Source organism: Macroventuria anomochaeta (assembly GCF_010093625.1).
Source record: "Macroventuria anomochaeta strain CBS 525.71 unplaced genomic scaffold BU25scaffold_5, whole genome shotgun sequence".
NCBI lineage: Eukaryota > Fungi > Ascomycota > Dothideomycetes > Pleosporales > Didymellaceae > Macroventuria > Macroventuria anomochaeta.
In genome coordinates, this window is record NW_022985366.1 from 179858 (window position 1) to 203310 (window position 23453).

The 23453-nt window shown below is 51.3% G+C and overlaps 11 protein-coding genes across 11 annotated transcripts; 6 read left to right on the plus strand and 5 right to left on the minus strand.

Moving 5' to 3' along the window:
- Positions 1-56: 56 nt before the first annotated feature.
- BU25DRAFT_222123 (uncharacterized protein) lies at positions 57-842 on the plus strand. The gene has a single exon (XM_033701333.1). It carries the CDS (start codon positions 177-179, stop codon positions 507-509), a length of 333 nt encoding a protein of 110 aa, XP_033565187.1. The 5' UTR covers positions 57-176; the 3' UTR covers positions 510-842.
- An 835-nt stretch (positions 843-1677) lies between these two features.
- On the minus strand, positions 1678-3016 carry BU25DRAFT_418649 (uncharacterized protein; the record flags this gene model as incomplete). Its single annotated transcript, XM_033707885.1, has 3 exons — positions 1678-1843; positions 1903-2279; positions 2522-3016. 3 exons carry the CDS (start codon positions 3014-3016, stop codon positions 1678-1680), a joined length of 1038 nt encoding a protein of 345 aa, XP_033565188.1.
- A 1420-nt stretch (positions 3017-4436) lies between these two features.
- Positions 4437-5891, plus strand: BU25DRAFT_418650 (uncharacterized protein; the record flags this gene model as incomplete). The annotated part of the gene is made up of 4 exons (XM_033707886.1): positions 4437-4592; positions 4642-4724; positions 4776-5214; positions 5262-5891. The coding sequence occupies 4 exons, from the start codon at positions 4437-4439 to the stop codon at positions 5889-5891; spliced, it is 1308 nt and encodes a 435-aa protein (XP_033565189.1).
- Positions 5892-6028: 137 nt separating this feature from the next.
- BU25DRAFT_222363 (uncharacterized protein) lies at positions 6029-6674 on the minus strand. The gene has a single exon (XM_033701335.1). The coding sequence runs from the start codon at positions 6533-6535 to the stop codon at positions 6167-6169; it is 369 nt and encodes a 122-aa protein (XP_033565190.1). The 5' UTR covers positions 6536-6674; the 3' UTR covers positions 6029-6166.
- An 869-nt stretch (positions 6675-7543) lies between these two features.
- On the plus strand, positions 7544-8386 carry BU25DRAFT_418651 (60s ribosomal protein-like protein l9; the record flags this gene model as incomplete). Its single annotated transcript, XM_033707887.1, has 4 exons — positions 7544-7554; positions 7710-7783; positions 7838-8205; positions 8258-8386. The coding sequence occupies 4 exons, from the start codon at positions 7544-7546 to the stop codon at positions 8384-8386; spliced, it is 582 nt and encodes a 193-aa protein (XP_033565191.1).
- A 324-nt stretch (positions 8387-8710) lies between these two features.
- Positions 8711-10401, plus strand: BU25DRAFT_222280 (aldo-keto reductase-like protein). Its single transcript, XM_033701334.1, has 3 exons — positions 8711-9205; positions 9257-9777; positions 9835-10401. The coding sequence occupies exons 1-3, from the start codon at positions 8995-8997 to the stop codon at positions 10177-10179; spliced, it is 1077 nt and encodes a 358-aa protein (XP_033565192.1). The 5' UTR covers positions 8711-8994; the 3' UTR covers positions 10180-10401.
- Positions 10402-11471: 1070 nt separating this feature from the next.
- On the plus strand, positions 11472-12310 carry BU25DRAFT_455340 (uncharacterized protein; the record flags this gene model as incomplete). Its single annotated transcript, XM_033709937.1, has 4 exons — positions 11472-11589; positions 11665-11716; positions 11838-12021; positions 12146-12310. The coding sequence occupies 4 exons, from the start codon at positions 11472-11474 to the stop codon at positions 12308-12310; spliced, it is 519 nt and encodes a 172-aa protein (XP_033565193.1).
- Positions 12311-13152: 842 nt separating this feature from the next.
- On the plus strand, positions 13153-14586 carry BU25DRAFT_325212 (uncharacterized protein; the record flags this gene model as incomplete). The annotated part of the gene is made up of 1 exon (XM_033702279.1): positions 13153-14586. A coding segment is annotated over one exon (1434 nt), but the record flags the coding sequence as incomplete, so codon positions are not given.
- A 1808-nt stretch (positions 14587-16394) lies between these two features.
- On the minus strand, positions 16395-17824 carry BU25DRAFT_407571 (GroES-like protein). The gene has a single exon (XM_033705575.1). It carries the CDS (start codon positions 17471-17473, stop codon positions 16451-16453), a length of 1023 nt encoding a protein of 340 aa, XP_033565195.1. The 5' UTR covers positions 17474-17824; the 3' UTR covers positions 16395-16450.
- A 690-nt stretch (positions 17825-18514) lies between these two features.
- On the minus strand, positions 18515-20113 carry BU25DRAFT_418656 (PLP-dependent transferase; the record flags this gene model as incomplete). Its single annotated transcript, XM_033707888.1, has 3 exons — positions 18515-18589; positions 18648-19933; positions 19984-20113. The coding sequence occupies 3 exons, from the start codon at positions 20111-20113 to the stop codon at positions 18515-18517; spliced, it is 1491 nt and encodes a 496-aa protein (XP_033565196.1).
- Positions 20114-21039: 926 nt separating this feature from the next.
- Positions 21040-21450, minus strand: BU25DRAFT_222935 (uncharacterized protein). The gene has a single exon (XM_033701336.1). It carries the CDS (start codon positions 21388-21390, stop codon positions 21082-21084), a length of 309 nt encoding a protein of 102 aa, XP_033565197.1. The 5' UTR covers positions 21391-21450; the 3' UTR covers positions 21040-21081.
- Between the last annotated feature and the right edge of the window lie 2003 nt (positions 21451-23453).

A 23453-nucleotide genomic window follows, 5' to 3' on the forward strand; every position in this document is an offset into this window, starting at 1 on the left:
GCAACCTCCGCAAAATCGCGAGCGAACTTTAGTCTCTCTACGTATGGCTGCGCACTTTCATAGTCGCTCATATAAGGAGACAACCATTACTGGCACAAATAAATCGAAGAAAAAGGTTCGCGCTTGAACTTTACCGCCTTGAGCAGACCGTTGGTGTCTTTAGTTTCTTCGATAGCATGGAGCTCACACAAGAGAACGAGCGCTGCAGCTTCAAGGTCTGCCAGTGTTGCGAATTAGCCATGCTCGTCTACATGCTTTTGCAAGCTGGACATGATATTGGACAATTTGGGCTTGCTGGCTTTGCGGCTCGTGGTGACATCTTTGCTGCGCTTCCGCTTCAGGTCGGATCTGTTGTCGCCCATGGTTGGCTCAGCCTGTTATCGATCAGTACAAGAGTCGCAATGCAGCGTGAAGATGGTACCTATGGAGGGTTAGCAAGTGTCATGGCCTTGGAGAGTCAACAGCGTAGTGTATCAGTCAAGGATCGACCTTCGGAGCAGAAGGTGTAGAGTCTCGCTGTTGTGGGGAGAAGGGAAACAGAAACAAATGATGGAGGAAATGCGCTATTTATCCTTGGAGCTTGCAGGCTCCACCGTTGCCTCTCGCACCTTGACAGCTTGTCGATTCTCTCATCCCGTATCCGCGTACTTCACTTCGCAGACTTCAGCGCATTTCATTACAAGCGAGATCTACGTCATTCGAACATGCATCATCTCCTGTGTTATCATGGATCGATGCAACCTCGGTGCCGGGGGATACGTCGACGCCATTCTCGCATGAATAAATATTTTCGGACCTAATCACACCTTAGACCACCTGAATTGTACGTCGATATGAACCCAATCGAGGGCTAGTAATTGCTAATTCATCTGAGGTCGAGAAGACTCGTAGGTGCATATCAAAGCATCCAAACCCGATACCAAAGTCCGAAAAGAACTATCCTTCCATGTAAGCGGACGCAGTTGCGGATGAGAATGCCCAAGAGCGGTTCTTGTATTACATAGGTTGCGGGCTACTAGACCTTCTGTAATGCACGACCACAAATAGCTCTGAAGATGCCATGCGACACTTGGAGCATCTCTAAGGCGCCTTTTAGATTTCGCATATAGTCTGATGAACTGCAAGGAGAGCTCCAAGTTGCTTTGAGAAAAGTCGTGGGCTTTGTTGAGGATGAAGGCTTCAACTGCTGCTCGATCCGGAAATCGCCCATGCTCATCAACATGGTGTTTCAATACCCTCAAGATATCCTTCTCAGCCTCGAGTGGTGCGGTTGCCCTTGGTCTACGGACCTGGACTCTGGAGTTGTTAGTGCCTTCGTCGTTGCTTTCTCTGGCTCGAGGAGCTTGACAAGCTCGGCAACAGTAAAGTTGTATGGGCCTGTATTCTCAGTTCCGGTCCAGTAAAGTAGAGATTGAAGTTGAGGGCACACCAATAGGGGAGCCTTCGTTTCTGTCTTTGTAATGACGCAATGATCCAATTCTAGCTTGGTTAATCGTAGCGATTTGGGCTGCACGACAACGGACAAAGTCTCTGTTGCTCGCTCAAGTCTCCATAGATATCCTGAAACTAAGAACTAGCGCCTTGCAAATGAAGCGCTTCAAGCGATGCAAGTTCGAGCATAGTGTTAGCGTGACTGATGCTCCAAGTGGCCTGGTGATCCATGGTTCCAATTATAAATCACCACACCGTTCTATACCCATGGAAAGAACGTGGCCAGCCCAGCGTGTGATTCGGATCGTACTCGATCCTCCCAAGATGATCGTTGGGAGACAGGGCCAAAAGCAAGACTGCATATGCATCTTCCATACCGGCTTGGAGTAGCTGACAGAACTTGCGGTCGTACCTTACATCATGTGTAGCAATCGAACCGTCAAAAAGGTGCATGTACCACTGTTCCCTTACTGCGAAATTGGTTGACAACATTGATCAGACTTTCTTATGATAAAGCTCTTGGCTTCGTGAGACGATTTATCCTTGATGATCCCTGCTGGTCTTGCTGCTTTAGCACATAAGATGTACTCCTCTTCGGTGGGTTCTGAGACCCGGTTCCGAGTTCGTTGGTCGTCGAACCCAGTCACCTTATCATCCATCACGCTCATGCCTGAATGATCATAGTTCTCCGGACTTTCCCTTCGCTCAAAGTTGTCAGGACCTAGGCTCGAAAGTGTATCCCAGTCTTTGACCTCCAGCCGCTTGATGTTCTTTGCAAGCTTCGGCTTCCTCAGGATCCGGATCACGAACTCAGCTAAAGGGAGCCCTTTGAGTTTCAGATTGTTATACTGCCAGAATAGCTCGCATTCCGTGGTTTCAATAATGTGCTTACATGTGAGAGACATTGACTAGGTCCACTGCATCGAGAAAAGATGCGATACAGAGTATGAGCTCGGTGCTCGGATTCAGCAGTCGAGGTATTGCGCCTAGAAAGGACGACACGTCATGCTGACGCTTTCGATACGTGAAGGTAGGACAGTCGGAGAATGCGAGAAGGTTTCAGTGCTGATGCGGTACCTCCGCCTCGTACGCAGTAAGCTTTCAATGTCGGACTCCAGTTCCCGTAGCTCAGGGTCATCGTTCTCTTCTGCCTCGACATCTTCTGCAGACCTATTGGAAAAGTTCGTTCGAAACCCGTGAGTATTTTCTGCACCAATGATGGTGTATTTGGCTCCATCCCACTTCGTCTCGGGAAGCTTGTATGTAGGCAGGATGTCATCCAAGACAGATCGTGCTGGTAGTCATGCTCTTCGTCCATGAGACATCCCCACATTTCCGGGATCGTGTGGAGCACCTTGAGTGCAGTGAACTGGAACATTGTGGTCAGACGGCCTTCTTCCTCGAAGTCTGTCCAGTAGTATACAATCTCCAGATACAGCTCCTCCAGCGTATCTTTGGAGGGTTCCAACATTTCAATAAGTTCGAGGCTGGTGAAGTTGTGGAGACCTGTGTCTTCGTTGCCAGTCCAGTAGAAGGGCGATCGCGATAAGGTTGTCACATTTAAAAGAGTTTGCATACCAGACATCCGTAAAGAGCAGTTGTCCCTTCCCAACGTCGTCAGGTGAAGTACTGCCGGTGGTAATCTCAGTGTAACAGGTCGATTCGGATTGTCTAGATCTTGCTGACACCAGGAGCTGGCGTTATGCAGACGTAACGCCTTCAGAGGGGCTTGTGCCAATGTGCTATGAAGTTAGTCGATGCCCAGGCATCTTGCATATCCATGCAGCCAACTCTCAGAATTCGAAGAGCCTTGAATGCATGGACAGGCCGATGCAATTCCAACGCAGCCTAACCATTGTCCACGCCTCCAAGAAATATATCGCGCAAACTAGGAAGCAGTGCCATGAGAAGAACCACGTATGCATCGTCGATACCAGCACGAAGCAGCTAGTAGAACTTGCGATCGTACGATATAGTCTGTGAGGCAACATCGTCCCCGAGAGCATCGTCGAACCAAAGCAAGTCATTGGGGATATCAGCTGATATCATCGACCTGACTTGGCTGATAATTGTACTCACTGCCTCGTAAGAAAACACTCCTTTGATAATGCCAGTATTCTTCGCAGCTTTGGTGAGGCGGTAATGTTCAGCTTCCATAGGCTTTTGGGCAGGCCACCGATCGAACTCGGCAATCTTCTCCTCCCTGGTTGTTGCGATCCCACTCAGAGCTGTCGAAGCCTCGTAATTGCCTGTTTGCGGACCATCGAGAGTTTCCCAGCCCTTCACGTTGATTTGTTTGGCATATTTCGCTAACTCCGGGTTTTGGACTAATCGGCGCACGAACTTGGCCACAGCACAATTATGCAGATGTGGGTTGCTATACTCACGATATAGCTCGGTCTCTGTCAGCTCTTTAAGATGCTTACAGGTAAGCGAAACATTCCAGCAATCAACTTGTTCGAGGGAAGACGCGACACAGAGTATGAGTTCCGGACTGAGGTGCCGAATTTTCGTGTTCGAGACCTAGAGTATGACTGTAAGAGTCTTATTATTCTCGTATCTGCGCTGATGGAATATGGAGGTTTTGTAGTAACGTGAATGTTCCAACAATGAAGGCTATCCAACACTGGTAGAACGCATGGGCCCTGCTGTTAGCGTGTTGGCAAACAACGTGGTCCGGGGTTCACTGCGGCATTGAACGCGGCACTGGAGATCGACTCCATCCCCTATACTATGAACGTGAGTGCTCACATTTAGTCTCGCATTTGAATGACCAAAGAGTATCTCTGCTCGCGAGTTGATTGTTGATCGCTCACCGCAGGAGCTGGGTGCCATAGTGGGGCGCACCTGGGAGCTCCAGCCAATCATGACATCAGGACCCGCTCAGCAGCACTTTCCGTCCGAACCGCACGCCTGACCATTGATGCGTGCTGAACGTTCCTGACCGCTACCACGATTTAAGTGTAAGCTTCCCCGAGCTTCATTCACCATCATGTCCTGACACTATGGGCAGCCTTCTGTCCACGCCACAGCCGGACCCGGAGTGGAAGCCAGAAGCGCAGTTTGCGATGGAATTCTCTTGTTTCTGCGTCATCTGCGGGTCGCCGTTCGATCTTGAGGGTGAAGTGTACAACCTGGATGCAGGAGCTACCCGCTACAAGGTGAACACGACGTCTTTGTACTTCGATTTCGCTGGCTTACGGCGCTCAGTGGATGCGAAACCATCGCCTCATTGCTAGCAGCCACGCTGTTCACTATCACAATCTAGAAGGCCTGTCAAAGGAAGATTTCCAGTATGTACATCTTTAGTTACAATGAGCTTACTTATAATGATCTTTACGCAGCTCCGCCTGCTATAACACCTCGGACAGTACCGATGTCTTCCTCTCTGCAAGAGCAACCTGGAACGAGACGAACGACCAGCTGTTCCACATTGATGGGCTTTACCCGGATACCAACATTCCATACACTATCACGTTCAACGCTATGCAGCAGATCAACAACCACGACTCGATCTTCCCTTTGCATGAGACTTGTCTGCAAATCAGCCGCTGCGCTATTGATCACCTTAGACCAGTCGCACTGGGTAGTCACGAACCCTCGAGTCTGTCAATTCTAAACACGATGTTACAATCACGGTACCGGAAGAGCTCGAAGCGCACCAAACATGATGATCTGATTGCGAAGAATGACTTGTTCGATCTGTGCACCGCGACGGACACGAACGGACCCCGAAGTGTAGTAGGGCTGTCTCTTCTGGAATGGTGGGCTGGTGGTTACGAGGTGCGCAGCAGTATCTCGTGTACGCTTCTAGGCTGATACATAAACAGAAATTCTACACGGATCCAGTAAACGTACCAAACATCACGACCTGCGTGCTTGACTTGCTCCAAAACACCACCGCCCCTAAGGCTTGCCGGCAATCTTTCCCACCACCATCTCGAGCCCTTGGCGCACTGGAACGGCTACCAATTGAATTATTAGATCAGATCAGCACTCATTTTTCGGCTCATACGGCTCTCTCATTGCATCGAACGTCCAGGACGCTAGCTATGAAAGTGCCGCTAGACAACAATTTCTGGCGGAAAAGCATCATGAGTGGAAATGCTCTCCCATATCTGTGGGACATTGATACAGATGAGCTTGACAAACGACGTCAAGAGCACCTAACAGCTTCAGCTGACCCAGACGCTGCTTGGGACTGGGAAGTGGTTGGACACCTGCTAGCGACGAGACACTTCCCACTGAAGAGTTTGGACCCACGGATAGTGGATTTGCCGAATGGCCTCTGGAATCGTCGAAGAATATGGAGCATCGTCGAAGAGGCTTACCGACGTGACATCTCCAAAACTTTGACCAGGGACCGCAATGCCAGTGCTCTTGAAGAGCGCAAGCGCCGCGAGCCAGTCTTCGATTGGCAAGTGGAGGAGATCATGGAAGATCTTGGGCATTACTCTTGAGGCATTTTCCAGCTCCACACTACCAGATCAAGTTCAGCCACTGTTCCCACAGCGAACCGTACCCGCCATACACGTCCTCCGAAAGGTCAGTAACGTACAGCCACTCGACGCTTCGCCTCACATCGTCAACGACCTTCCGCAGGCGTACATTGCCAGTGTTTGAGAGCGTCGAATGTACCAGCATCCCAAAGTTCTGCCTGTGCAGACTGTGCAGCTCCAGCTCCTTTACGCTAATCTTCAGGTGCTCGCAGCCTGGCAAATCCGCATATGTACCTTCAAACACGACTATCTGTCGGTCCTGTAACGCACCAGTCCGACGTCTGGCACACGACCTGGATTGTGCACCACCAACTTCGGCTCCAAGAACCCATCGGAGTGCCGCACCGTAGCACTGATGTTCCTGAGATACTCGCTCGCATTTCCCTCGTCCTTGTGTGGTGTCTGGTCAAATAAGATACCGTTAAGTCTGAGATCCTGAACTTCGACCAGCCGCTGTAGGTCGCTATCTCAGCACGAACGGTGGCATTGTCGCCGGTTCCGCGATTGGTGCGGATATAGCCGAGTCTGTACGTGAGGGTAGACTTCCAAGGCGTTGAGAACGTCAATGTACTCCGTGCATGGCCGCGTGCCATTTCCTGGCCCATTGTCGGGGTTGATGACGGTAAACTTCACATCTTGATGTTGCACAATGCTATGAAACGTCAGCAACCCTCCCCTTAACCAACGCTTAGACAAGGAGACTTACGCATCATACAACCGATTCCATGACCCAGCATCCGGAAACGCATACGACGGTACAAGTACGTTGACTGGCAATTGCACAATGGACTCTGCGCTATCACAGCGACAAGCGGCACGCCAATCACAATCAAAAACGCTAATGTGAGCGTCACCGAGAGGGCCAGCACACGGTCATCGATGTGTCAATACATGACATGGAGCTTTCGCTTTTCGGCCGAGTGTAATCTGCATTGTCTGTAGTACGCAGCGAGTGCTCTTGACTGCCGGTTCTCTGGATGAGGGCGAACAGGCCGCTCAGCGACAATGACGCTGAGACGAGGCTTGGTGGGGGAAGACATTGAGTTGGTGGTTAGATGAAAGGTCTCAAGAAGATGCAGCAACTCTTCCATCGTTGCGTCTGCTGTCCACGTTCCTCGCTTCTGAGGCAACAGCACTCTGTGAGGTCAGTCTGATAGTAAGATTCACAAAACCCAAATCAGAACAACTGTATCTTGCACATTTGTCCACCAAAACGCAGTGACGTGCCTTACCTAAGTTTCCAGAGTTCGTTCATGGAGCGTGGATGCGCATCGTCAAGGGTGTTCTACAAGCAGCAGTAACATGCAGGATGACAATTCATAGCCAAGGCGATTGCAGATGACCAAGCTGGAGCACGGCAACTGCAAGACTTTGCAACAGCAACGACATCTTTTCGCATACGAACCTTTGATGTTCGTGATGACAAGAGAAGAGGCCGAGATGATGGTGTTGCCCGAAGGTGAGGCCACTGAGGTGGGGCGAGGGCTGCTAGTGCTACAAATCAGTGCTAGCGTGCAAAATCATAAGCGAGCCTGTCCTGCACACATTGGAACTTCGAGCCCGAATTCATTCGCAACCTCCGTCGACATCGCTAACCCACAGCAACCTCCAAGATGAAGTACATGTACGTCTACCACCCGGTCACCGCTGCCGAATCGCTGCGTGGCGCACTTTTTGCAACCTTGAAATTCGACGTCTGGCCGCAATCCCAGCAAACCACGGCAGCGCGCACTGGGAAACATTGAAAATGCATGAACAGGACTGACAATTGCGCAACAGCCACTCTGAGGAACTGCTCGAGATCCCCGAGGGGGTCAAGGTCACCATCAAGACCAGGAACGTTGTCGTTGAGGGTGGGTGCACAATCGCCGCATATGCGCAGAACCAGCACTGACAATCCCTCACAGGCCCCCGTGGCAAGCTCGAGAAGTCCCTCGGTCACTTGGCTGTCTCGTTCTCCCACCCCAAGAGTAACCTCATCAAGATCGAGCTCCACCACGGCTCGCGCAAGAGCGTCGCTACCCTCCGCACCGTCCGCACCCTCATCAACAACTTGATCATCGGTGTCACCAAGGGCTACAAGTACAAGATGCGCTACGTCTACGCCCATTTCCCCATCAACGTCAACATCGAGAAGAACAAGGAGACCGACCAGTTCGAGGTTGAGATCAGGAACTTCATTGGCGAGAAGCTTGTGCGCAGGGTGGTCATGAGGCCCGGTGTCAACGTCGAGGCATCGAAGAACCAGAAGGATGAGCTTCAGCTCACCGGAAACGTAAGCGTGCTCTTGGAGCTTACTATGGTTCAGCCTGCTAACGGACGTCTAGTCCCTCGAGGATGTTTCCCAGTCGGCCGCCGACATTCAGCAGATCTGCAAGGTCCGCAACAAGGATATCCGAAAGTTCTTGGACGGTCTCTATGTCTCGGAGCGCGGCAACATCGAGGAGGACGCTTAAGCGATTCGCGGGAGTACGGATTGATTCTTTCACGGGCATATGAACGACTACGAGTGTCTTTGCATTACGGACTGCGGTCGGCGCCTTGGGGGATAAACTTCAAAACTGATGTTCAATACCATCATACCGTCGAAAAGACGGAAACCCACCTCGACCACAATCGCTTCTTGATTCGTGATGTTTGCAGCTGTGATAACCTTCTAACGCATCGAGCCATCTCACTAATCTCGTATGATGTAGGCCAATCACACTACATGAAGTTGATAGAACATCCTCCGTCTTGGCCGAGCAACTTTGTAGACGTGAGTTCGCGAAGCTGCGGATACATCAGGGGCTCATATTTTACATGACGCGTGCTTGGCGCGGTCCGACTGCTGCAGCTCTCACCCCGCTACACCACTATCACCGATCACCGGAATTGCCTCCTATCACCGTAAAACCCGGATTGCATAGCGGCATGCAAGCAATTCAGCCGTTGCCAACTGCCTAATCAAGAAACATGATTACCCATCCTCATATGTATAAGATGATTGAGTCGGCGGTAAGGCCGAGCGGTCGCAGCACACTTCCCCAATTCATCTTTCCGGAAGCCTTGTTATACCGCAATAATGCTAGATAAGCTAGATATCGAAGGCCTCCTTAAGGAGTCCAAGGCCGAGTACAGACAGCTGGGCAAGAGCGGCCTGCGTGTCTCAGTACCCATTCTCGGTGCCATGTCCATTGGCTCAAGCAAGTGGCAGCCCTGGGTAATCGAAGAGGAAGAAGCGCTTCCCCTACTCAAGGCTGCATGGGACCGAGGGCTCACCACTTGGGATACAGGTAAGCCAAAACCACCGAAACTAGAAGTTGACAGCTGACGCACCACTCCAGCGAATGTCTACTCCAACGGCGTCTCTGAAGAGATCATCGGCAAAGCCATCAAAAAATACTCTCTCCCCCGCGAGAAACTGACCATCCTGACAAAATGCTTCGGCACCGTCGGTGAAGATCCCGGTCTGCGCAGCATAAATTTCTCCAAAGAGCTACCGCAGCTGAAGGATTACACAAACCACATGGGTCTCTCACGTCAGGCGATCTTCAACGCCGTCAATGCATCGCTCAAACGTCTGGACCTCGATTACATCGATCTCTTGCAGATCCATAGGTTCGATGAGAATGTGCCAATCGAAGAGACGATGGAGGCGCTTCATGATCTTGTGAAGAGTGGAAAGGTGCGATATATTGGTGCGAGCAGTATGTGGGCGGTGCAATTTGCGCAGATGCAGTTCGTGGCTGAGAAGAACGGATGGACCAAGTTCGTGTCGATGCAGAACCACTATAACCTCCTGTACCGCGAAGAAGAGCGCGAGATGAACCGCTTCTGTAATGCCACCGGCGTTGGCCTCATCCCTGTACGCCCCTTCCTTTCACATCACACCCCATCACTTCGCAATGCTAACACACACCAGTGGGCGCCTCTTTGCCGCGGCCACCTCGCGCGCCCCGCTTCCGCCTTCGGGTCTACTACACGCTCAGAAGGCGAGAAGATCACCGGCACGTCGCTCTCAGGGCACACTGAGGCAGACCACAAAATCGTCGAGCGGGTCGAGGAGCTTGCGAAGAAGCATGGTTGGAAGATGAGCCATGTCGCGCTTGCGTGGATCAATAAGAGGGTTGCGAGTCCGATCATTGGGTTCTCGAGCGTGGAGAGGATGGATGAGGCGCTGGAGGCGAGGGGGAAGGTGTTGAACGAGGAGGAGGAAGCGTATTTGGAGGAGTTGTATGTTGATCGAAAGGTACAGGGTCACTCTTAGACGCTCAGAACGGACAGGGCTTTTCGGGTGTCTGCAGAGAGGTCCCTTGAGTATAGTACTACTATCCAGAGCAAATCCAGTTCGCTTATTTGATGTTCTTTTGGAATTCTTGCATCCTGCAGGGAGGTTGAGTCGGTCCTTGGTCTTGATCGTGAATCTATACTGTTAGTTTTCGATGGGATAACATGAATTTGGAATGTTTTCTCTTCAAGGCTCTGTCTATATCTGACGGTCTTGGGGCTTCTTTCTGCATATGTCGCAACGTTGCTTTTAAGTCCACCTAGAGTCGCTCGGTCGATCTGCCACAAAGGATGAGCTACTGGGTTCGAAATGCTGAAGTGATGATTACAGATCAAACACCTCGTTGCAGAGGCTGTTTAGTTCCTTATTTGATACATGGTGGTAGCCTCATTGTGTCTCGAGACTTCTGAGAAGGTGGGGTGATGATCTGTGCAACTCAAGTAGTGTTCATGCCATTCTTGAAGTCTAAAGGTACAGCCTCGTCAAAGCTTCCACAGAGAGAGCGAGGCACGCAGCAACAAAGACCTCATCAGATGATCAGACCCAACGCGGAACCACCGGGAAAAGCCAATTATATGGGACATGTCGCTATCTTGCACCATCAGCATGACCGTCAAGGTCCAATTGCGCTCGGCGAAGCAGTCTCCGCTTGGAACGATGGTCCTTGCAGGTACCAAGTGGAGCCTGCAATAGCCCCTCCAGCCATCCGCCGCGTTATGGGCCGAACTGAAACGATGTGCGAGATTCTCAGTTGGTCGTATGACGTAGATCGCTGTCGCGTGATGGTCATCACACCACAATCTCGAGCTGCGAACACAACAAAGAGCATAAGATTGAGGCTCAAGAACATATCGAAAACGCAACAGAGGCTCAATTGCTAGCTTCTGAGCATCTCTACGGTGCCGCCGGCCCCTCTTGATTATGTCAGGGCGCGTTGTTGGCGTCGCCGTTTCCCCGCATTCTCTACCCCAGATACAGGTGGCCCAAGCTCCATTCTGCCAGATCCGGCGCCGATTGGATGGGACGATGGTGTGGTGAACAGGTGACTGCCTTCTGTGCGTCCGCCGATTGATTAACCCCTCATTCAAAAGCGTCTCAGCCCCTTCTTCTGTTCTTCACACACTCACCTGTGCCTCAACTTCCTTCTCACTTCACGCTCATCCTCAAGTGCCAGTCTTCCAGCTCGCCAAAGCTCTTTGACAGCCCCACCAACTTCCTGCTTACAAGCCACCTAATTAAGCTCTTGCCTACCACTCCTTAACACTTCAACGATGGCAGAAACCGAGGCAACCCTCTTCAAGGTCGACTCTGCTACCCAGCAGCCTGAAGTCAAGGCCAAGCGCAGGCCAAGTTCTATGGCAGCTGACTGCTATGACATCTTAGACCTCCGTAAGTAGCTTCCTGGTGGCATCGGCCCTGATGAGGGGCAGCAAGTGAGGGGAAGCGGGGCTGACAAGATAGCAGAGAAAGAGGGCAAGCAGATCAACATTGCGCCCGAGACACAGAGGCTAGGGTGGTAAGTTCGATTCCTCGCCCTGCAGACGTGCATTGCCAGCTTTGTTCAGTGTACACCTTGCTGTCCACCGAGGCGCTGCAATGCAATCTTGGCTACCTGATCTGACTGATCGGCATTACAGGAAGCTGAACAAATCACCATCAACAGTCGAAGACCCATCATTCCTGAGCTTGCCATTGTGCATACCCAAGGTCAAGAAGATCACCCTGCACTTTCCACTTGGCCTTGAAGTTCATGCACGGAACATGAAGGGCGTCACCATCAAGGATGCACTAGATGCCATCCACAAGCAGTTCAAGAAGAGGGTACGTTGTCGATCCTCTCGCATTCTTGCCCACGTGAATCTTACGTCGACATGTCCACTTTACCCCGCATCTGATCCAAAGATGCACAATCTCCTGCCGTAACATAGCTGACTCGCAGTTACAGCAAGATGACGAGTTCGAGAAACCCTACCTAGCGGGTTTTGAGTGGGATCCCGAGGAGGACTACACACGATTCATCGTCCACCAGACGAACACCCCCACCTCATCATTCACTAAGGACCAGTCTTCCAAGAAGAAGAAGAAGAAGGCTGAGGAGACTGAGGAGTAAATGAATTACTCGCCCCTTCCCTGACCTCGACTCTACACACGGCCTCGATTTTATCTTCGTGCTTATACATCGGCTGACGGCGGGTACGGCGAATACGTTCGGAGGTTGGTCAATCTTCGCATCGATATGGGAAGAGCAAGTGCACTGCTGCGAGTGACAGCTAGCGTATCGTGAGCCGTTCAAGGCAAGCGGTGTGCTAGTTGTCGTGCGGTAGATCTGCTCGTGGGACAGTTCATGGTTGCTTCAGCACCTAGATATGTACGTTATAGGCACTTGTTCAGGCGGCTGGACAGCGCCTGATGGAATGAGAAGACCTTGTATCATGAAACTGTTTTGCAGTGATGTCGTCGACCCTGTGGGCAAGAACCCACTATGGGCACTCTTTCCCGTCCAACGTGCGGTTGGCAGGTGCTAAGCGACTGCAACCTGCATCCAACCCTTTCCCTTCCCTTCACCTCAGCCCTCTCAACAGAGCCTGAAGCACGATTCACAGCGTTCGGCGCATCATGTGACAACATTCAAACCTGCTTTAGAGCATGTTCACGCGTGGTGTGGTCGCTCGCTACGGTTGCCCGGGTGCTCGTCCAAACAAGCCCATTTGGGCGCCATAGGCGGGGCGGCCTGGCGAGTCAGCGGCTACCTAGCTACATCAGTCAACGTCTGTTTTCCTCTCCCCTCTCGTATAACAACATGAAATCCAAACAGTCAATGATACAAACAACATGAATTTCGTACTCCCCATACGCCCTTCGAAGTCCGCAAGAGCTCCAAGTACGCCTAAAGCTTCAAAGACCACCAAAACACTCCAACCACCACCTGAATCCCCTCGACGAAGACCAAGTCTAGCCACGCGTGCTGGGGTTGTTAAACGTCGAGGCAATGTTGTGACGACTTTCAATGCGCCGTCAATGAGTTTCTTCGAAGCAATGTTTGGAGACGATTTCCCTGACGCTTTTGCGAATGGCGATGGCCGCAGCTGCAAGAGCAGGAAAACGTTGCTTGATCTGCCGGCCGAGATATTGGAAATCGTCTGCCAAAGCCTTTCGAAATTGGACATCATGCGGCTTAGACTTACAAGTAGAGGGCTGGCTGAGATGGTGGAGTTGCGCATTGAGCGGGTTTACATCTCTCCGAATCGTGCGAATCTGGAATGCTTGAACACTATTCTCAATCATCCTCGGTATCATCTGCGGGTGGAAGAACTAGTTTGGGATGATGCGCAGCTTGAAGACTACCCAACATTTGAGAAGTTCCGAGAAGCACTCCAATCTGATCAGGAAAAGGCAAGGGCCGCCCTCGAAGATCATTTCTCCACATTCTTCCAAAGCGGTGATGGCAACGATTCAGAGTATGAGTCGATCAGTGTTGAGGATTGCATACAAGAAGACGGAATCTTGACCCATATCGGCAAAGCCATCCTCCTCAGTGCCGACGACAAGAAATCCAGAGATATCATTGCGACTCATGCCGCATTAATGAGCGTCGAGGACAGCTACGTCCTCTACCAGAAACTCTATCAAGATGAGAAGGAGATCATCAAACGTGGGTGGGATGTGGCCGGTCTGCAGCGTGCATTTACGCAGTTACCGAACTTGAGACGCATTACTATCACAAGCGAGGTCTGGAGACCATGGAACCCCATACCGTCTTACAACTCTCCTTTCTATCGTGCTCTGCCACCGGGCTTCCGGAAACCTTCAGTGTGGCCTTGGGTCGATCGTAGTCATCTAGATTCGCCTCAGCCTTTTTATTTGGACCGGTCGAAACAAGACGTATCCGAACATCATCTGCCAGCAAAATGGAGAGGTTACAGCATCATCATGTCTTCATTGGTAGCATCTCCGGCCACACATTTACAAGAGTTTGTCTTAGATGTAGGGAACGAGACCATTGGCTTGCCTCACGAGCTCTTCGCTTTGCCGAACATCGACTACACCAACACCATACGGGTGCTTAGCACCACGCCCCTCAAGAAACTTCAGCTCTCTTTCATCGAGCATGTCACTTCCGGATATTCTGGTCCGGCCTCGGCTGACATCGATCTCCTTATGTATGTAATAAGTGCTGCGCCATACCTCGAACATCTGGATCTCAAGTGGAACACACTTCCGCACCAAACGAACAGTCCTTTCGCCGATGGCTTTCTTGAGCAGAATTGCCCCAGACTCAAACACGTTGCATTACGACATGCTAAAATCGCGAGTGCTTGGTTGTACAACTTTGTCACGAACTCGGAGAACTTGGAGATCGTTGTACTCGACAAGATTGAATTAGCTATTATCGGACCGAACACATTCGCGCCTCGAGAACAGTTCTTCACCCGCCTCAGGAACCACTACGATGGCACATTTCGCCGAGGGCCAAGATTTACGTGGATTGAACACCCTGCAGACCGGATGTGGCACACTTCTAAGCAATGGGCTGTGCTTGACGACGAGCTAGATGCTTTCTTGTACGATAGTGGCGTGTCACCTTGGCGTTGGGTTCCGTCTCTCGATCAGCCTGAGATACTCCAAGCTTCCTTTGGTTGGATCATGGACGGTAGGGATCCGACATTCCACAAAAAAAGGAGCAAGATGACCAGTGGTCCTGAAACGAGACCAAAAAACCCGTGGCCGGTCGACGGATCGACCTCTGCTGTACACCCGGACTGGCGGATATACTGATCTACATCAAGTTCCTGGGCCAATTTGCGGGATCGAAAACAGAATGTCGGCAACAGTAGGACTTTCGAGGGGCCGACGTGAGCAAACGAGCATGGGTGTTGCATTTATAAACTCTACCCGACTATAATATGCTAAACCTCGTCGCTTTGCCAGGTGGCTGTCAAAGAATAACAGCCATAGCATGTAATCGACACCCAAGCTCGGCTAGGTCGACGTGCTAAGCTGCCTCGTCTTCTACCTCGACTCCAGCTGATGCCTTTTCGTACTTCAAGACGAGTCTTAAGTTGAGTGACCGCTCGCTCTAGATTTTTGACGCGCGCACCTCCAGCTTCGCAACGGTTTCCATCAGCTGCAGCGCCTTGATCTGGCCAATCTTCGTTTCGTAACAAGAGACTTCCAGCATCCTCAAGTCGTGCCTCCAATTCATGAAAACTGTCAATATATCTCGAAGAACACCACTCTTGGCCTGCACATCACCATGCTGGTACCTGCGCAGATAGTCTATCTCGATGCGCTCTTTCTTTTTGCGCCAGGCTGTCACAGCGCTATTGAGCTGAGCATTTGTAGGCTCTAATGCACTAGCCAACTCCAATTTGATGGTCTCGAGGACAATATTTATATCTCCCTGCTCAGCTTCAAGGCTTGCAGCGTCTCCTTCATCGTGATCGTAGCGGTGAGCCTCAGCGGTGGCCTAGCGCGTAAGGCGGTCGTGGCTCTACATCAAGGTCGCCTCTGCAGGCACCAGTGGCCGCAGGAGACTGTAAGCCAGCTCGAAGTCCATGAGATTCGCACCCTTGTCCACGGGCTGCCATTAGAGAGTGGCTATTATTTCGAACCATGGCTCGGGAGGGAGCTTGTTAACGTTCTACGAATCGTCAATGACTAAGCTGCTCGTGCACACCACAACTTGTGGCATCATCGTATGTGGCGGTCAAGACGGCTTCTCCTTGAACCCGCACAGTGATCAAGAAGGCCGTGATAGGTTTGAGAAGATCGACCGTATTATGAGCTCCCTACGGCACGTGCCTGTCTTGACTTCTGCAGTTCGACCTGGGGACAGAACTGGGGGCTCTGCCATTGTGGACTGTACTGCCAAATCTTCGTTAGATCTGGACCTCCTCCTAGCATGAGAGCTCACCTTGGAATGACAAAGTGTTGTTTCGACTTGATTTCACACGGGCGGCGTCAAAGAGTTGATCTATCCGTTGAGCAGGAGCGTTTGTGCGTTTGCTTTCGGTTCCCACCGCGCTAGCAGGTTGCGGTGAAGGCAACTACAGCCACGAAGCTCGGGTCGAGCTTTCTCGATTTCACTAAAGGTATCCCCAAACCTTCTTTTTGGGAGCAACGTGAAGAAAGAATTTATCAAAATACATTCTATTAGCCATGATAGGTCTAACACTGACAATGTAAAAACAAACGTCCAGCATCGAGCACCGCCTAGCACGATTGTGTGTAAAAGAAGCGCCATTCCTACTCAAAGGTTAACATTATTGGCCACCTTGATCACCACCGCACCGACACCAGGTCCCTTATTGAACATACGGTGCGCCTCCGGCACCTCTTCTAGCGTCCACAACTTCCGAATCGGCACCCTAATCTCGCCCTTCCTTAGCATCTCCAATAAAGCCTTCAGTTCCGGCTCAAACGTGCTCTGGTCCCTGTTAACGTAAAAGAACGCCGTGCTGTTGGGACAGAACACATTCAAGTTCTTCGACAGCAACTTCGCAATCTGCGGCCACTGACTCCTCGTCTTCCCGCCATTCAAAACATTGTAGTTCCCACCGTACCCAACTAGCATACCGCCTCCGCGCGCGAGAATATCCCAGCTCTCGTCGTAGGATTCGAAGCCCAGCGGGTCGAACACTACATGTGCACCACCGATGGCGTTCATGGCCATCATCCAGTCTTTGTTGGTGTACACGAACGGATGGGCGCCGGCTGCGCGTACAGCGGCGTGATTGTACTCCGATGCCGTGCCGTAGACTTCTGCACCTTGCAGCTTGCACAGCGTGAGCAGGGAGAAGCCTACTGAGCCACTAAGACCGTGGATGAAGACACGTTGGCCTTTGGTGACTTTGCTGGTGCGGTATACCATGCCGTATGCAGTCGTCCAATCTAGGATCAGAGCAACGGCTTGCTTCAGATCAACGCCTTCTGGGATTGGAATCAGATACTTTTCTGGTAGATTGACGCGCTCGGATTGCCCTTCATAGACTGAGAGACAGCCTACGAGGCTACTAATGGGGAACTTAGTGCTCTTGGAGCCGTTGAGGGTCACGAGACCGATGCAGCTGTAGCCGGTGGTGAGCGGTGCGGACTTCTGGTTGGGGTAGCTGCCCAGGCGCATGGCGATGTCTGAGCCGCCGAAGCCTGAGTAGAGGACTTTGAGTTGGACTTCGTTGGCTGCCGGAGGTCCGATCTCAGTTGTGACGATAGAGACGTGCGAGGGGTCGCCGAAGCTTTCGATTAAGGATTTACGAATCGTCGTAGTCGGCATGTTGGGAGTTCTATGGGGTGAATGGTGGTACGGAGGGCGATGATCAATTGATTTTGAGATCAATATTGTGATTGATAAGAGAGTTCGAAATGCAGCTGAGATTGCTGAAGTTGAACTGAATGGACTCGATTATGTGACTTGATATGTTGTGTTGATTGTGAGCACCTTTGCCCTGTTACAGAACCTATCCTTGTACTTGCAGCTATCCTTATACTTGCAGACCCATTCAGTACATGGACAGATGCTATTCGGCATATGGGCAGTCTTCAGCTGCTGGGACATCTTCGTAGAGATCTTCACGAGCAACGGCTCAACTTGGATGAATTCGTGGCCAAGATACTGCGATGTTGTAGTCAGCGGGGAGATTATGGGAAGGCTGAGTGAGTCGCTCGGGAGGATATCGTCCCGACTCACATCAGCAGTGTTACCCCATTCGGACTAGCTGACGCGCTAGCTTTCCAAGGCGCTGCGCCATGCTCATCACCCTCTGGACTCCACACCACCACATCAGGACATCGCCAGAAGCATCATCAAGCTCTCGATTGGTGTCGTTGTGCGACGCGTTTTTGCTTTTCCTTCAACGCCGGTTTTGTGCAATGCCAGGTTGCGCTAAACATTACCTCATTCGACACCTTTTGCAGGATCATGGCGCGAGTCATTAGCAGCCACCGATTGATCCCGAGTCTCATGCATAATCACACGCCGGTGCTTACTGAGGAAATGTGGAGGATCTACGCGCCTCGCAGACGCCTCACATAACCTACGATGGAACGACACAGGATGCACTGTACCTACGCAACACGTTCAGTGCAGATCAGGAGGCGTTAAACAGGGGCAGATACTGCCTGAATGTGCATTGTATGTACTTCCGAAATATGTGCAGCGAAGCGGACTTCTATGTACAAGCCGTCTTCTTCTTCTAGCCACCCGTTAGCCCGGTCTACGTCCGTCTCGAGTAGCAGCTAAACAGCGCCTTCCAAACACTACGCCGCGGGCCGGGCCTTACGCTTTCCTGCGTTTTACTGGCTATCGGTCGATCCGTCATCTTCCCGGACTTCTCTTCGAAAGAACTGGTTGCGAAGTTGCTGTCCTCGGGCACGCCTGATTGAGTTCCATCTGATACACGTGGCGTTCGATGTAAATGCTCAACTAGATGCTTCTCGACAAAGCGCACCAAGTTCTCCACGTCTTCAAGTGTGCTCATGGCGCCCAAAGTGGCTCTAATCATTCCGAAGGGGACATCGCCTCGAACGTCGTCGCCCGGTTGGTTGCAACGGAAGCCTGAATCGAATGCCGCTCTGAGCTCGTTTGCGGACAAGCCTAGTGCAGAGGCCATACCTGCTGGGTTGCAAAGCGAGCCTGTACGGACGTGGATCTCGTTAGCTCTGAGCATAGCGCCTACATCGAATCCACTCTTCCAGGACCCGTTACTCTTTCTGACGTTGAAAGTGACTGTTGCGCCCTGGGACTTCGAATCACCGTATGTGGACGTTGGAGCCTTGTACATGTGACAAACAGGAATGCCACTGGCATGCTTCAGACCGGCCAGTCGGTCATGTAGCGTCTTTGCCAGCCATCCTGTATGCTTCGAGACTTGGGCCAGACCGTCGAAAAGATTCATATGTGTGTCGATAGCGCAGCTCAAAGCAAGTATGCTGCGTATCGCGATCGTACCGTCCTCTAAGCGAGCATGCACACTGCTCTCTTTTCGTTCTACCCACGGTGTGCCGATACATCCTATCATATCAGTAGTGCCACCACCGAAGTACTTCCGGCGCTGCAACACGTGAGCAGATGCTTTGCGAACTATCAGAGCGCCAAGGTCGGGAAAGCCAAAGATTTTGTAGAAAGACATCGACACGAAGTCCGGTGCTGCGGCGTGGTTGCTAAGATCCAGTGGGCTGGTCGAGACTAGAGCGGCGGCGTCTAAGAGCGTGTACGTGTTCTCGTGTTGTGTAGACCCGCGGATTCGGGCAGGCCAACTCAGAGGGAGACGTTCGCCGTTCATGTTCGACTGGGCGGGGTATGCAAACAGGACGGGACGATTCCATGACTCCTCATTCGGCAAAAGTTTTCCACCATTTAGCCAGTACTTCATCTCTTCAGCTGTTGCAAGGCAGCGGCTGTTCTGCGCTTGCTCTCGCACTCCGACTAAACTGGTGTGAGCATTGCAGTGGTAGAGATAGTCGAAACCCTGTTTGTGGCCAGCGAAGCACTCCATTACCAGCTTGACGGCAGCCGTGGCATTTGCTGTGAATACCACGTCCCAGTGCTTTGGGTCCGCATTGAAGAGTCTCAACACCTTCTGCCGGGTCTGCTCCACCATCAAAGCAGAGAAGCTCGGTCTTGATGCGTCCGAGTGTGGGTTGGAAAGGATGGAAGCCTTCATCTGCGTGCAGAACGAGTCCATCAATGACTTGCTCGCTAATGTTGTCCCACCATGGTCAAGGTAAGTGATACCTGCCTTGACATTAATACTGGTTAAGCCCAGAGTGGAAGAACGAACATACCTCTTAGCATGGAGTACTCTGTCTGTCTCATGATTTCTATCCGTCTGTTATACGCCAGTCGCTCCTCTTCCCTCAGAACTGTCCCATCTCGTCTCCAGGATGTCGGCTGTGGGAACGGGGAGAACGGCATGATCGTGATATCTGATGACCAACAAGCTGTTCTACAAGGTTTCTTGCCAGTGTGCTGTTGTGTGATAGGACTGGGTTGCCATACGGCTTTTATGTCTCCTCCGGCGAGCACATGGGCAGAATAGCCATACGAGCTGAACGACTGCATAGTTTGTCGAATTCAGCTCTGCGCAGGTCCGAATCGAGCTACACGTAGCGAAACCGATGATGGCTTCCAATAGGAGGATGGTTTCCGCCTACACCATTAGCTTCCATATCACCCACAAAAAAATGAGCAAGCCTACTTTTGGGGAGCAAATCCCAATATCACTCAAGGCGACAGGATCACAGAACTTCCAGTGTTCGATGCTATGCTTTTCGTTCTTTGCTTTTCAGGGACGGCTCGAAAGTGGCAATGGCTAGCAGCACTTCAGTATAAATCATGATGCTCGGTGGCAAGCGGAACCACTAGTATATGTGCATGGGGAAGCATCGCGGAGGCTACTTTCAAATCCGGTATCGCAAAGAGTAGGAGGAAAGAATCGACGGGTAGGGCTCCATGTCTAACAAAAGGAACCTAGAGTTCCCTTCCCAGAACTCGGGTTCAGAGCGGCAGTGTCAACCATTCATAGAACTGCTGCCTCTTTTGGCCCCTCTGCTCCGCCGTGTGTTCGTGTCAGTGGACGAATCGACGGCAACCAGGTGTCAGCCTTGCTCTGTCAGCCGAATTGAGCTGACAGCTGCATACGCATACAGCAGGTATTTTACTGATTTCCTATCTATCGACGTTATGTGCGACCCATCTGGATATCGCTTTTGCATGGCAATTGCTCACTGCTCGCATGAGCATTCACAGCACCTTGGCTTTCAACTACATCGTAAGGATGCCGAGGTGCTGAAAGAGTAGCACGTTACAAATACATCCTTGATACACGACTTAGGGCTGATACGATTCTAGTCTTTGTCATAGATATATCTCAAGGGTTTGCTCTAATCGTCCTTCAGATCTAGATATTGCGTGCTGTCTCGATAACTCGTGGACAGGACCGGGGTTGTCCGGTCGCCTGCACCAGGCGCGCTTGCGATCCTTCGTTCGCTTTTCAAATTCTCCAGTTTATGAAGACTGGCGAGTGATGAAGCGGATGTCTCGATAGGCTCGAAGCGAATGAATAGTAGCTCCTGGCCAATAGTTCCGGAACGTAGTATTTGACTGCTTCTTTCGGTAATCTGAGGGCGCGGAAAAACAAAGGTAGCAGCCCAACCTGGTGGGACCAGAACTGACTGGAACCCTGCGCACATCACTCGGGCAGTTTTAATCTGTGCGTATACTTCGGCGTCCTTACATTGCGTGACGGTGACTGTGTGGCGTAGGCGGCACAGCTCGTACCGTGCCCGTGCTCGCAACGCGCACGGGCACGCAACGCGCGCCTCACCACTTTCACAGGCACGTCAAAAATGAGGCTGTACAACCACATACAATAGTTATTATTGCAAGAAATTTTGATGGAGTACTCTATAGACCTATGCAACAAAATCCTCTCATATAAACCATGCAGGCAGAGTTGATGTTTGGCCGCAGCGGGTGGTTGTTGTGGGAGCCTCCCGGGGTGGGCTGGGGGGGGCTGGGCGGCTACATGCAGCAGCAACACCACACTTCTTAGTTGTTTTTGACTGCAATTGACTTGAAGCCTTGTGCTTGCCTCTTTGAGGCAGTTGTATAGCTTTTTGAGCATCACAAGCTTGTTTTTGATGCTCTTTCTCAGCCTTGCGTTGATGTCATCCTGACAGGTTTCCCCAGCTGGCCTCCTCTCACGCTTTGACGCTGCAGTTCAGCCGCCTTCTTCTGCCTTCTTAGCCTTCTCCTGCACCCTTAACCCCTTAGCTCTCTCACGCTCCTCACACTTCTCCTGAGTCTCTCTTGCTCTCTAAAGCCTAATTGCTGCTTGCTTGTAACGACGCAGGCCAGTAGGGAAGATGTCCGAAGTAAGTGTGAGTCCGCTACGAGGCATATGGGAGTGCTGGGACGTTGAGAACACTAGGATTGAATTCCCTACACCTATAGGTCTTGTACAAAAGGATACAGAAAAACTACTCTATCTAACGACTGTGCCAAACTGATTAAGTACACAGTTTGGAGGGGAATTGGAACTACCCATGTCTAGGTGACACGGAAGTAGCTAGCGACAGGAAAGAGAGCGGTGTGCTGAGTCCCTGCGGGACCACACGTTATTGGAGCGCTTTCAGTCCAAGGCGTTACATTGCTCTTGCTTCTGATGTAGATTCTCAAGGTGTTGCTCCTCATGTTCTTGCTCATTAATCCTTCAACAATAGCGTGCCTTGTAAGGGGTGGAGTCCAAAAGACAATATGCACAACTATATGCACCAACCTATGCCAAAAGGCATGCGCAAGTTGAATCAACAGGATTCATCTTGCATAGTTGATATTTATACAGGTAGAAAAGCATGACTGCACTGCTCCTAGGTTCTAAGCCTAGCCCACACCCATAGGTGGGTCCACATGGGTCTAGCCCATTACAGCTTCTTCTTATGTGTAAGAGATTCCTGAAGGCCTTGTTACAATCCTATGTCCTGCAATAGGACAGCAGAGCAACAAGTAACCACCAACCAAACATGGGGACCTGGGGGAAGGTCAGCCTCAATGTTGTATCAAGCGCACACCTTGTTGATGAAGGCATCTTAGACTAGCCATGTCTTATGCAGTGTTTGATCACGGACAATTTGGGCACCGAGAAACCAGGTAAGGTCTCCCATAGCCTTGATGTTGTACAGGTTCACCATCTCTTTCTCAAAAGCTTTTGTTACGATCCATGAACAACTCGCAAAACAACACTGAACAAACAGGACTATGCAACAAGACAAGAGCAGCCAAGTGTCACGGTATCCTCTCCAGATCCCCTGACAATATCCGGATCCGCTCCGTACTGTCCCTGACCGTACGCACCAAATCCCCAGCGTCCTTACACGCCTCCGAAGCGGACGTACAACCTCCGGCCACCTCCGGAGCGGGCCTGCAACCTCCGAAGCGGGAGTATTAGGATTCTGCAAGCCCTGCTCCGGGACTTGCAACCCCGATACCTATCCAACTCAGTTCCAATTATTAACCGGTAACCGAACGAACCCACACTGTAACAACCGCAACCGAATGACCACCGGTACGGTTCCGAGTCGTTCCTTATCTGCATACATGTCGGCAGGCATCGCGCTGCTGTACTATCTGAGCCCCTGTTGGCACCTGCATGCACGATAAGCTAGTCTACCGCTCCGGGTCCAATTGTCCTTCTAACGGTATACTTAAGCAGTTCAACACAGTTGTTAGATAGAGTAGTTTTTCTGTATCCTTT